Below are 14,472 nucleotides of genomic sequence, written 5' to 3' on the forward strand. Positions count from 1 at the left end.
GATAGCCCAGTGAAAGAGTCCTCAAAATTTCATGAAGTTCTAGTAGACCCAATGCTGGAAGAGGTAGGGGCAAAGGTTGGTTCATGACCGAAATCATCAATATAGATCGTGATCATTCTTAGATTTTTTGGTGGGTAAGTGGGCAACTTATGTTGTAAATCTGGTCTCATTAAAAGTAACACATAAGTCTTCTTTAGCAACAGCATGTTTGTCTGAAGAAATACTCGAATCTTAGGTTTCTTTTTTCCAAACACTAAAAAAAAAAAAATAATGAAAATACACTCTTGTCTAATAAATTTATTTTTAATTCTTAACAATGGATATTAAGGTTATCATAAAAGTTTCACGCAGTAGTGTAAAGTGCTCTTTTCTTATGTGTGTTGACTTGAGCAATGACAACAGTTAGAGTTTTGTTTTGTTTTCTAATTCCATGGACTAGGGTTTTCTGCTCTCACTTGGTAATATTGGATTGATTTAATTTTTTTCCTAGTCTTAGTATATTTTTATTTTACTGGGCATTCTCTGAATTTATATTTCAAATGTTATCCCCTTTCCTTCCCACACTCACTCCCATCCCACATCCCCCTCCACTTGCTTCCATGAAAGTGGTCCTTTTCCCAATCAATCACCCTTTCCACCTCAGTGCCTTGGCATTCCTCTACACTGGGAAAACTCGCTTTCACTGGACAAAAAGGCCTCTTCTCCCATTGATGCCAGACAATGCTATCCTCTACTACATATGCATCGGGAGCCAAGGGTCTCCTCTCCACGTGTGCTCATTGGTTAGTATTTTAGTCCATGGGAGTTGTGGAGGGTTTGTTAGGTTGATAATGTTGTTCCCATGAGGTTGCAAACCCATTCAGATCCTTCAGTCCTTTCTCTTGGTCCTTCATTGGGGTCCCCATGTTCAGTCCAATGATTAGTTGCAAGCATCCTCAACTGTATCTGCAGGACTCTGGCAGAGCCTCTGAGGAGGAATCCACATCAGGTTCCTGCCAGTAAACACTTCTTCGTATCAACAATAGTTCTTGGTTTGGTGGCTGCATATGGGGTGGATCCCCAGGTGAGGCAGTCTCTGGATGATCATTATCTAATCCCTGCTCCTCTATTTGACCTTGCATATCCTCCCATGAGTGTTTTGTCCTCCCTTCTAAGGACTGATGCACCCACATTCTGGCCTTTCTTCTTTTTGAGCTTCATAAGATCTGTGAATTGTTTCTTGGGTATTCAGAGCTTTTGGGGGCTAGTATCCACTTATCAGCGAGTGCATACCATGTGTGTTCTTTTGTGACTGGGTTACTTCACTAAGGATAACTTTTAGTTCCATCCATTTGCCTAGTTATTTCATAAAGTCATTATTTCTAATAGCTGAGTAGCACACCACTGTTTAAATATACTCTTTCTATATTCATTCCTCTGTTGAAAGACATCTGGGTTCTTCCCAGCTTCTGGGCATTATAAATAAAGCTGCTATGAACATGGCAGAGTATGTGTCCTTATTATATATATTGGAACATCTTTTGGGTATATGCCCAGAACTGGAATAGCTGGGTCTTCAGGTAGTATTATGTCTAATTTTCTGAAGAACTGCCAGACTGAATTTCAGGGTGGTTGTACCAGCTTGCAATTCCACCAACAATTGAAGTGTTCCTCTCTCTCCACATCATCGCCAGCATCTACTGTCACCTGAGCTTTTGATGTTAGCCATTCTGACTGATGTGAGTTGAAATCTCAGGGTTGTTTTGATTTGCATTTTCCTGATGAATAGGGATGTTGAGCGTTTCTTTAAGTGCTTCTCAGTCATCCAGTATCCCTCAGTTGAGAATTCTTTGTTTAGCTCTGTACCCCATTTTAAATAGGATTATTTGATTCTCGGAAACTACCTTCTTGAATTCTTTGTATATATTGCATATCAGCCCAGTTGGATTATTTTTAACCACATTTCAAAGAACCATTTAATAATTTACATATACATACATACTTACACTAGACAATAGTACCACTAGAACTCTATATAGGAGGACCTACTGTGGTGGTGGTGTGTGTGTGTGTGTGTCCCTACTAACAGAAATTGTGGTAAAGTGAGGGGTTAAGTAGTTGTGGAGAACAAGAAAAAACAAAAATTTCTACATTAAAGAAACATAAAGATATCATAAAATATTGGCTCTGGTACAAAAGAATTAAGAAACAAGGGCTATATGGTTGCCTCAATGAATAAGAATGGAAGCAATCAAACCTGATACCCTGAGTTGGATCTCTGAAACTCACAGGAAAGAAAACTACTTCTGGCAAACTCTATCCTCTAACTTCTATGAGCCATATAACATCTCATCCTACATGGAGGCTCCTGAATCAGAAGGCAAACAACTCTGAAACCAGAACGACTGCACCTGGAAGAGGTGTAGGACATGGGGTCTGTTAGACAGAACACACTTCAACCCGCTGAGCTAGTTTCAGGCTCTGCAGTATGCTCCAGCTTTGCAGCTTTTTTAAGCTGTCACTCATGCTTGGATGAGCTGTCTCCTGTAAGTAACCCCAATAAAAATCACTGGTTCATCAAATTGGACTCTGCTGGTATCAGTACTTTATCCCTGTGAACATAGCCCAATTTGTGTGTGCTATTTCTCTCAGGAATTTTGTCACAACGCAGTGATACAAACTGGTGACAGATATAACGTGCACAACATAAAAAAAAAATATAAAATTTGATCAGATTATGCACAAAACTATGCAAAGATTCCTTAAGTGACTATGATGAAAGAGGAATTGGGGAGATGGCTTGGAGGGTAAAAAACTTAAGAGTTAAGACCGATGGCCTGAATTTATTCCCAGGACACACACGGTAAAAAAGACTGTCCTACGTGTCCTTATTACTTCTATATGCAGCAATGTAACATTCAAGTACCCGTCCAGAACACAAAACAAAACTCAATAAAAACTTAAAGATAATAAACTTGAGATCAAGCTAATGTATAAAAGTGCTGACAAGAATATGTGGGGAAAAAAGCTTTCCTAGATACATGTTATACTAACAGTAGAAACTGAATATCTAACAGTATAATTCTTGATGTAATAGAGAACGATGACATACATTTTAACATATAAGCTTCTCAAGAAGAAAATTAACAAATTAAGCAATTATAGATATTCATTAAAGAGTAAAACAATTTGCAAAGCAATAATCAGAAAATGTATATCCTTTTCACGTATAAATACAGACATTCATAAAACTAATCATATATTGAGCCAGAAAGAAAGTATGTCATCTAAAAGCTAACCTCATGTATGTGTGGTGAGGCAAGCCTGCAATGTCTGCACTTAATGGGTAGAGGCAGAAAGATGAGTACTTCAAGGTCATTCTTGGATATAAAAACAAATGTAAAGCCAGCCCTGGAGATCCTGTCACTAAGCAATAAACAAGCAAGCTATTCAATACAGTGAGCATCACACTAATAATGCTTTGTCAAAGTAATACAATATAGGTAAATGGAAACAAAGAAGTTAACTTTTAACAAGTAATACATACCTGCAAGATAAGTATTTAAGAAATCCTTCAGTTAACATGAAAATTTAAGAAATGAATAATTTAAGCAACCATGAAATATAACCAACAAAGTTTATGAAATGTCTAAAGGAATAGAGAAAGTAACATCTTTAAATATGCAAACAATCAGCACTTAAAACTTAGTTAGATTATCTAATAAGATGCAACACTGTGGAAATAGTAAAGAAATCTAAAAAAAGCTAAATAGATGCAAAACAAAATAGGACTATCAAAATTTAAATGAGATACTACTTTATAATAATCAGAGTTGCCAAAATTAGAAAGGATGGAGAAAATTGAAAGAGCTGTGGCAAACAAGCATTTCACTGGTTGAGGGTGAAAATTCACCAGCAATTATAAAAAAACCACACAGCAGTAGGCAAAATGTGAGATACACTGTAACTAAAATGTGTGGGCAGCAACATGGTCAGGCCTTTCCAACACAGTAAGGAAAAATAAGCTGTGTAAAGTTAGAGATAGGTAGTACATCGTACACAACAGTTCTTACCATCTGATCTCTATAGCTCACCATTATTGGAAATAAATGACGAGCCCAGATAACGTATCCTATCTTTTACATGTATGGGTATTATGCCTACATGGACGTCTGTGTATGAGGGGTATGCCTGGCTCCTGCAGAGGCCAAGAGGCCATCAGGTCCTCCGGAACTGAAGTCACAGTTGTGAGCTGCCATGTAGGTGCTGGAAATCCAACCCCAGTTCCCTGGAAGAACCGCCAGTGCTCTTATCACTGCTGTATCTTCAGCTCCCCTTGAAAGTCTATTTTTATGACTGCCTTGGACAGTGTTTGATACTTTAGAAAGTTTTCAGAAGAAAACTCTAGCTATAAGATCCACTAGCTATAAGGTCTTACTTGTATCCTCTGTAAAACTGCACTGTATGATTGGGATAAGAAGGTAAAACATTACAATAGCATATGAAAACCTTTAATCATACATTCTCTTCGAAAGACTCCAGCTCACATGTTAAATGGCGGTATCCTAAAAGATGAATATAAAACAGCCCCCTTCTGAGAAAAAGGAAACTATTTTGCAGCTGTACTGCATAAACTTTAATCCTTACACCAATGCCAAGGTTTCCACAGTGTACAAGTAAGGAAACTACAGCGACTAGCTCATGGATTTTTCCACAGATCACATTAGAATTTGATCCCAGAACTGACAATAGAGCTCATGTTAACAATCACAAAACTATTAGCTCTTGTGACACACTTTTCTGACTTGCAAACTGCCTATGAACCACAGAGAATTATTAAACTAAACAAACTGAGTATGGTGTGTACTGTGATCCTAGCTACTTAGACAAAGGCAAGGAGGTACTAACAAAGGACAACCTGGGAAAACTAAAACACTCTCAAAATGAGCGAAAGAAGTCTAAGGACAGACCAGTGCTTGTCTAGCAGGCACAAGGCTCTGAGTTCCTTGGCACTAGATATAGATGTCTCCCAAAGGCTGTCACCTTGGAAAGAGAGGATGGAAGCCTTTGCTCAAGATCAGGCGTAGGGTGGCGGTGCACTCATTTAATGTCAGCACTTGGGAGGTGGAGGCAAACAGATGCTGGTCTACAGAATGAATTTCAGAGAAACCCTGTCCTGACGACAACGCTCCCTCCACCCCCAGTCATAAAGCAGAACAATCTCCCATAGGGCAATCAGCAAGTAGATACATGGTTCAGGGGCTAAAGAGGCAGCTCAGTGGTTAAAAGTGCTTATTTGTCTTCCCAAGGACTTGTGTTTGGTCTCAGCACCAATATCAGGAAGTTAATAACCTCTTACAACTCCAGCTCCAGGGGCTCAAACAAAATACATACACACACACACACACACACACACACACACAAACACACACACAATCTTTTTAAAGGAAATAAATAAATAAATGGGTCATTGAACATAGCCCCTCTCCTAGGTAGGTCATACTACTGTTATATAACCTCCTGCTCAGGGCCTAGATTGCTACCTTAGTGGCTGGTATGCTCCCTTAATTTGTATCCTGAGTTTCGTAGATACATCACTCTGGCTATATCTGCATCCCTTCTATAAACTCTCTTGGCTTCTTTCTCCCTTCAGATACTATTCTCCCTTTGTACAATATATCACTACCAAAATCTGTTTTTAATCACGATCTTACATTTTCTTTGAGCTTTTCTGACAAAATCTGTATATGACATTCTTACAAAAGAATGAAGTCAATTCAGACAATACTGTTGAATAAGCTTTACTATTTTAAATTACCAGTTGTCTGACAAAAAATAATGTGACTAAATCATATTATAATAAACATTTATTTAATAAGTCATCTTATTGACTCAAAAATTTTACTTCAGCAACAGAAAGTACAATTTCAATCAATCTCCCCCCCATCAAAAGCCTGCTCCATAACTGAAGTCAAAATCCCATGAATTATATTACTAAAGGGGGTTGGGGGAGATACTAAACTTCCACAGGAAGACTGATAAACTTGGCAATGGTTAAGTACATAATAACAAAACTCGAAAGTACTACCCAGTCCCAAAAACTAACTGAAAATCTAAATTTATAAAAATTTTATACTAAATAAAAATCCACAGAATTATCAAGTATGAAATAATACTAGTTACATTATATAAACTGATATAAAAGTAAAGTGAACAATATGGATTTCAAAGACAAAAGGCAAATTACCAGAATGGGCGTAAACAAGTTTTAAAATCCATTTAGCTTAGCTTTTCTTTAAAACAAACATTCAGCACTGGAATCTTCAGAATTTTCTAGGATCTTGAATATCCCTGTTTTCTCTTTAATTGGTCTTGAAGCCTTCATTTGATCTAAGAGAGAAATAACAGAACACATACATTTTAAAAGGCATAATAAATCTAAAGAAATAGTATAAGTAATTTCTAATATGATGTTGAGATGTCACAAGTCCTTTCTCTAAACTATAAAAACCCAGAGAATTGTAGAATATTCTTTCCCTTACTCATAGAGCTCACGTTAATATTGCCTTTATTTAAGCTCCAATTAACAGAAGCCTCATTTTGATAATCCAAATCTACACAAAGCTATAAACAAAACAAAACAAAAAAAACCTAATCTATTTTTTCTGAGATTTTTTTTTTTAAAGACAATCATGCTTAATTTGAACACTAATGGTTGGAGAGATACGATTAGCTTTGGTTGCTCCTGAAGAGCTCTAACACCCACATTTCACATCCATCCAGTTCCAGGCCATGATAACCTTTTCTGACCTCTGCCAAGAACCAGACATGTACCTACTACAAACACGCATGCAGGCAAAACACTCATACACACATAATAAAAAATAGATCTAAAAAGCAACTTTTTAAAAGTCGACACTATGAAAAACTAAGCTTCAGCTTAAAACCAGTGCAAATTTCTGTTTATGCCATGCATCTCACAGAATTCTGTGCCATTAATTTAACAAAATCTGATCGCCCCCTAAAGTGAGCTCTATACTTTATGAGTAGTGATTTAAGATAAATAATAAACACAATTTGGATACTATTTTAAAACTGCAATAAAAAAGTGAGACAACTGGGAAAACATGAATAAACTAAATAACTGATGAAATTACATGCTTAGTGCCAATATTAAAGTGCAACACTGACCCTGAATGCTCAGGTCGACACCATGGACAAGTACTCAGTTATAATGTCTCTACAGATGTTTGTTTAAACACCATGAACAAGTACTCAGAATAATGACTCCACTGAGGCTTTATTTTAATTCTCCAAAAGAGAAATAATGAGAAAATAATACTCACTAAATGGTGGAAACAACTATAGCTGAATAAACTATACCATACTATACTATACTATACCATACTATACATACATACTACTATACATACTACTTTCTGAATAGGTTTCAAAGTTTTCAATACAAGACAAATACTCACCAATGAGATCACTTCGGTCTAACAACAATTCTAGATCTTCATCACTAATGACCTTCCCTCTGGATCCTTTTACTTCCCTATTTAAAAAAAAAAAATCCAAGTATATGTGAATTTACAAAGAACTCTAAACTACATTATTTTGCAGAAAGTGAGATCACTTAAAGGTTAACAGGACTGATTGCTCTCTCTTACAGAGGACCTGGGTTCCAATCTCACACCCCACCATGTAGCTCATAACTATCTATATTTAACTCCAGCTCTGGGAAAGTCAGTACCAACATCTTGATTCTGTAGGTCTAAGGCATGCATATGATACAAAAATACAAGCAGCTAAAACATCGATATATATAAAATAAAAAAGTAAAAAGTTTAAAAAATAAAGTTTGGGCCAACAAAATGGCTCGTAGGTAAAGGTCCCTGCCGCCAAGCCTGATAACCTAAGCTCAATTCCCAAGAACTACAAGGTACAAAAAAAGAGCCAACACTTGAAAGTTGTCCTCTGATCTCTATAACAGTACAGCAGCAAAAGCATGCACACACACCCTCTTCTACTACATTATTAAATGTTAAAATTTTTCAATTTTACCTTTCATAATCTCTAGATTTTAATAACTCCATCAATTCCTTTGCATCTAAGAAATTCTTAGATTGACTTAACCCAGACTGACCACCTTTGAAATGATCTGGGGAGGTAAAACAGAACAGAACAAAAATCAATGCATTTATAATAAAACTTCTTTGAATAATACAATATATTACAATTTGAAAGAAAATTTAACATTTACTGATTTACTTGTTGTGTACAGATCCACTGTGTTCTTTCATTGGCTTATAACTTGTAAAACTATTAGATCTTGCTGGAAGTATTAAACTGTATAGTCATTTGGCAAAGATCTGGTATTTACTAACAAGATAAACACATAGCCCATCTTAAGAAAAGAGGCAACATATAAACAACGCCTCAAACAATTAGATCATTCATAATAAATACAATCTGGTAACATTTCAAACATCAACAGAAATGTTAATGAACTGATTAAAACACAATTCCTCTAATATAAACATACAGATGAAATTCAAAATAAACTAAAGTAACTAGAAAAAAAAACCCAACTAAACAGTTAAAGAAAAAGAATAATTATTGACAAAAACCAAAACAGTATCTGTCAGAGAAAAATTAGGAAATGATTAGAGGGGGTACATGGAAACTTCCTGGAATTATATATTTATAACAATCAATAAAATATATACTTAAGATTTATGTGGTTTTGCTTGGTTGCTATCCCTAGGAGACCTGACTTTTGTTTAAGGAAAGGGAAGAGTAGATGGTGGAGGAGGAGAGAAAGACATGAAAGGGAAGAACAGAGAAACTTCTATCAGGATGCAATTGTGAAAGAATTAAAAACAGATTTGTGCATTTTAATATACGCATAAGTCTAGATTTTTATATTCTTCGGTATTCTGTTAAATTAGTATCTTCAATTTAACTGGTAACAACTTGAGAGTACATAATCATGAATAAAATGTATATAAACTAAAAATAGTCAATATTTAAGCAAATTGTAATTATCAAATTTCTTATTTATCACTTAAAAAAAAAACTTATGAAAGACAAGCTCATTTTACTCTAAAACTTTTAACTACAATTTAAATTTTCTGTGGGGCGCCGCCCACACATTCCCATGCATTCGCCATTACAAGATGGCGCTGATATCTGGCTGGAGTTAGCAGTAAACAAGCCATGTGCGCACAGGCTGGGTAACTTCCGCTTCATGAGTTCCGCCTCTCCCGTGGCGTCATAGGGCCTGCTGAGTCTCAACCAATCAGGGGGCTCTGCGTCCAAGGCAAGGACTGATCCCTTTATAGGGGACTGGCTGGATAGCTCCTCTCTCTCTTCCTCTCTCTTCCTCTCTCTTCTTCCTCTCTTCTTCCTCTCTTTCTCCCGTTGGTTTTCGGCCGTCTCGTGGAGCTTGTTCGTCCTGTTCGTCTCCTTGGATCTCTTGGTTTTCTCCGTCTTTTTCGTTACGTGAAGCAAGTACCGGTTTTTCCAGATTAATAAAGTTTACCGCAGAAGGATTCTATTTTGTGTGCCGCGTCGTTCTTGCAGGCGAGACGGTTGCGCGGGACAATTTTCCACCAAGTCAAATTAACAGTGCCTCTCATTTAACCGAATTTAAAACAAAATCTGGATAAGCAGCACATGAACCTCCCCATTCATCTTCCTCTTCCAAACAATCTACTCAACAGTATAAGAATTTGGTAATATTGGGCTGGAGAGATGGCTCAGTGGTTAAGAGAACTGATTGCTCTTCCAGAGGTCCTGAGTTCAATTCCCAGCAACCACATGGTGGCTAACAACCATCTGTAATGAGATCTGATGCCCTCTTCTGGTGTGTCTGAGGACAACTACAGTGTACTTATACAAATAAAATAAATAAATCTAAAAAAAAAATTAAAAAAAAAAAAGAATTTGGTAATACTACTATGATATACCATTAGCATTTAGTATCTAGTATATGGAGAACACTTAAGTTTAAAAACTTTTAATAAACATCATACTAAAGACCAGAGGGGGTAGCTCATGTACTTAACCCAACACTTGGGAGAAAGAGAAAAGTAGAGTTTGAAGCAAGCTTGGTCTACTAATTAGTGTCATGACAGCCAGGGCTATACAGACAAGCAAACAAACAAGCAAACAAATAGGGCTGGAGAGATGGCTCAGTGGTTAGGAGCACTGACAGTTCTTCCAGAGGTCCTGAGTTCAATTCCCAGCAACCACATGGTGGCTCACAACTATCTATAATACTCTTACAGATATTAGACAGGCACACAGATAGTAGCCAGAGCTGCGTAGAAAATCTGTTTTGAAAAAACCAAAATGAATGAATGACAGGACAGATGGATATAACAAAACTGGAAATTTCCATACAACATGAATGAATAACTGAAGCACAAAACTACCTCGTAATAATCATTACATAGCTATAGAGATGGCTCAGGTTGGGGCACTGGATGCTTTTACAGGGAACTTGAGTCAATTCCAGCACCCACATGGAGGCTCACAATAGTTACTTACTTTAGGTCCTGGTGAGCCAAATATCCTCTTCTGGCCTCCCTGATCCCTAGGCTTGTACATGGAAGACAGACATACATGCAGGCAACATGTTTATACATAAAGAATAAGATAAATATACTATTTTAAGTAAGTTAAAAATCATTTACTTTTATGGATTATCAGCTTCTCCAACTTTCTTTTAGCAGCTGCTCTCTCCACAATCTTCTGGTCAATAGTGTTTGCTGTCACAAGGCGATATACAACAACTGGTTTTGTCTGACCAATTCTATGACATCTATCTTGGGCCTGGAGATCAGACTGAGGATTCTTAAAGTTGAAAAGAAATGTACAGTTAGCAGAATTACGTTAAACCTAAAAATAAATAGTAAAAAAAATCATATACATTATCTAGTGAGAAACTTTTTTATGGTTCTTAAATTCATTTTAACTTCCAGAATGGCTGTAAAAACTACAACCACTCTGGAAATCTGTCTGGCGATACCTCAGAAAATTGGATATAGTACTACCTGAAGACCCAGCTATTCCACTTCTGGGCATATACCCCAGAGACACTTTAATACACAACAAAGATATATGTACCACAATGTTCATAGCTGCTCTATTTATAATAGCCAGAAGCTGGAAGGAACCCAGATGTCCTTCAGAAGATGAATGGATACAAAAATTGTGGTACATATACACAATGGAATACTGCTCAGCCACCAGAAACAATGACTTAACCAAATTCTTAAGAAAATGGCTGCATCTAGAGAAGATCATCCTGAGTGAGATAACCCAGTCACAAAAGAACAGACATAATATGCAGTCACTAATAGTGGGATGCTAACCCCAGAGTCTTGCACTCCCCCAGAAACAACTCACAGACTGTATGAAGTCCAAGAAATAAAGAAAACAAAACAAAACAAAACAAAATTTACAAAACAAGAAAACTTTAACTATTTCCATGTTACATTTTGTTTTACATGTACTTTAGCTCATTGTAACTATTAAGTTTTCAAGGCATACTATCAAACCTTGAAAAAAATCAAGTACTGACTAAAAAATATATTCATATAGTTTTATATAAAAATTATGTTAAAATCTGAAAAAAACATACTGACAAAAAATGTATAATTTTAAGCAAAAAATGTTTAAAATCTGTACATTTATCTTTGTTTTGTAAAATAACGTTGTTTAAAAAAAAAAAAAAACTACAACTCTCACATAAAAGTTAAAAATTGTCTACTTAAATGCTCCCAAGAGGGCCACTGAGATAGCTCAGTGGGTGAAGGTACCTGCCAGTAAGACTGGCCACTTGAGTTTAATACCCAGGATCCACATGGTGAAAAGAACTAACTCCTGCATATTATACAGTCCTCTGACCTCTATACTCATATGTACACCAGCCACTAAATAAATAGAAGTAACTTAAAATGATTTAATATTCTGAAAATGTTCTAAGGTTTTATCCACAGAAATCTTGATAAATTCCTACCTGCAAATAGGCACTTTTCAAAATAGATAAATGAAACTTCAATATGTTCAAAATAAAGGATAACATTTTCAGAAGAGAAATAGTCAGCATTTTCATACTTCTTACCCAATCACTGTCATAAATGATCACTGTATCTGCTGCAGTCAAATTAATGCCTAAGCCACCAGCTCGTGTGCTCAGTAAGAAAAGAAAAACATCTGGATCTGTGTTGAAATTGTATATCTAAATGCAAAAGAAACATAAAATTTAAAAAGAAACTAACTTTAAACATGGGTGGAGGGCATTATTTTTAAATATATTTTCCAAGAGAGCTAGGAACAATCATATTAGCTAATAAAACTCCGGCTAATATTGCTTTTCAAACATTTACATTATGCAAGATATTTTCATTCTGTTAAAGGTATATATTACATCCAGTATCAAAAACCAGACAAAACTAGTTTAACAGATGGCTCAATCAGTAAAGCGCTTGCCATACAAGCAAGTGAATCTCAGTTCAGATCCCTGGCACCTATGAAAAGACTAAGTAGCAGCCCTGGTCATTAGCGCAGAGCTGGCGTGAGAAATGGAAATGGAAAAGGCTCGCCCTGAAGCTCACTGACCCGCCTAAAAAGGAGTTCTGTCTCTAAGACACGATGGAGAGCAAAGGAAGACAACATTGAATGTCTTCTTCCTTACCTTGGTACAGGCACATATATACATCCACACAACAAACACATACAAAGCCACCAACAGACACAGACAGACAGACAGACAGACAGACAGACAGACACACACACACACACAGAGAGAGGAAACAGTATTAAAATATGAGATGGTTGCTTAACTAGTACAAAGCACATATTTTCTGGGCAGGTGGAAATTTTGATCTCATTAGTTGTATGTTAACAAATTTGGCACATGCTTGTCAAAAGCAATATTACATATTTTATTTGCTCAATAGTAACTTATACCCAAGTCACTGACAAATATATAACCTAAATGCATCCAGAGAACAGAAGTTATGTGTGATGGTTCACACTTGCAATCCTAACACTGGAGGAGGCCAAGGCAGTAAAAGTATTCCAAGTCTGAGCTACACTCTGGTTCAGAGCAACCCAGGACTATAAAGCGCAACCGTGTCTGACAAAACCAAAACGCTGCACATAAAAATAGCTGTGTCTCTAAGACTGACAACCAGAGTTTAACTCCTGTAACTCACATGATGGAAAGAGAATAACCCCATCAAGTTGTCCTTTCACTTCCATGTAAGTTACAGACCATGTATATCTTCATACACATAAAAACATACAAATAAGGAAATGACTAAAGATTAAACCTGAGAATGGTGTGGTGGGTATGAGTGCTTACTGCTGTCAGTGTCTGGGATTCAGTTCCTGGAGACTGCATACGCTCTTCTAGCCTGGCTATCAGGTGTCAGGTATTCACTCATGTAGTACAAATATATACAGGTAAACACTCATACACATAATATAAACATACATCTTAAAATAAACATACATACATACATATATATACATGAATTACACACACACACACACACACAAATCGAGGTAATGTTGAGTAGATGCAATGGCCTCTTGCTGGATCACAAGTGTGAGAAAAAGAAACAATGGGATGTGAAGGGCAGAGTCTGGGTGGAATAATAGTAGCCAACTAGGAAACTCTTCTAATTGCCACATGCTTATAATTTTCATGATGAAAAGTTGAAAACTAGGATAAAAAGCAGAAAACAATCCTCCATTGTCCCAGTAGTCTTCGAGCAGTGGTTAAGTAAGTAGGATACTATCACACGTAAGACTGTACCAGAAGGTTACATGTGCATACACAGGTGTGAGGGACAAACTAAGACCTGTCCGAATGCTTATCCTTGATCAATCCTACTACACAGTTTTTGGTCATATTATTTCAAATATAAAGACAGAAGTCACAAAAAAAAAAAAAAAAAAAAAAGAAAAAGAAAAAGAAAAGAAAAAGAAAACAAAACAAGAAATTCAAGTGTGGTCTCACATTTTTTTCTCTTTCCGAGTAAGACATGGACCCATCAAGTCTGCCAAAGGTGAAGTCTCTAAAATGACAATAATCCATCAAGATGTCCAACATGCTTGTCATTTGTGAAAAAATCAGGACCTAGAATTTAAGTACATCTTTGTCAATAACTACACTGGTTCATAAGAAACTAAAGGGCTAAAACTCTAATCAGAAGTACTACCTTGTGACCTCTTTTTTTAAGTTCTGGCAGCATTCGATCCAAAATTAAGAACTTCCCAGAATTTGTTACCAATTCTTCATCGATCTTAAAAGAAGACAAGAAAAAGGAAGAAAATGGTTAATACCATTTCCAATCATGTGCTAGTTTAATAGCTAATTTTTTTCTGGTTTTTAATCAGAGATATGCCTGTCTTTTATCTCCAAATAAGAGCGCTGGCATAAAAGGCATGTGTTACCACACCCAACCTTAA

At 36.4% G+C, this 14,472-nt stretch overlaps 1 protein-coding gene across 4 annotated transcripts in view; it reads right to left on the bottom strand.

Annotated features, from left to right (window-relative positions):
• Positions 1-6,274: 6,274 nt before the first annotated feature.
• HELLS (helicase, lymphoid specific) overlaps positions 6,275-14,472 on the bottom strand; it is a gene marked incomplete at its 3' end in the record, with an annotated part of 33,929 nt that continues 25,731 nt past the window's right edge. For all 4 annotated transcript variants that reach the window (XM_080911493.1, XM_080911491.1, XM_080911492.1 and 1 more), the window contains 7 exons: positions 14,223-14,306; positions 14,021-14,140; positions 12,116-12,232; positions 10,683-10,842; positions 8,047-8,143; positions 7,461-7,537; positions 6,275-6,369 (listed from right to left, as the gene is read on the bottom strand). In XM_080911493.1, the coding sequence (XP_080767619.1) occupies positions 6,275-6,369; positions 7,461-7,537; positions 8,047-8,143; positions 10,683-10,842; positions 12,116-12,232; positions 14,021-14,140; positions 14,223-14,306 (750 nt within the window). The remainder of the gene's footprint in view (positions 6,370-7,460; positions 7,538-8,046; positions 8,144-10,682; positions 10,843-12,115; positions 12,233-14,020; positions 14,141-14,222; positions 14,307-14,472) is intronic.

Source organism: Micromys minutus, assembly GCF_963924665.1.
Source record: "Micromys minutus genome assembly, chromosome: 2".
Classification (NCBI taxonomy): domain Eukaryota; kingdom Metazoa; phylum Chordata; class Mammalia; order Rodentia; family Muridae; genus Micromys; species Micromys minutus.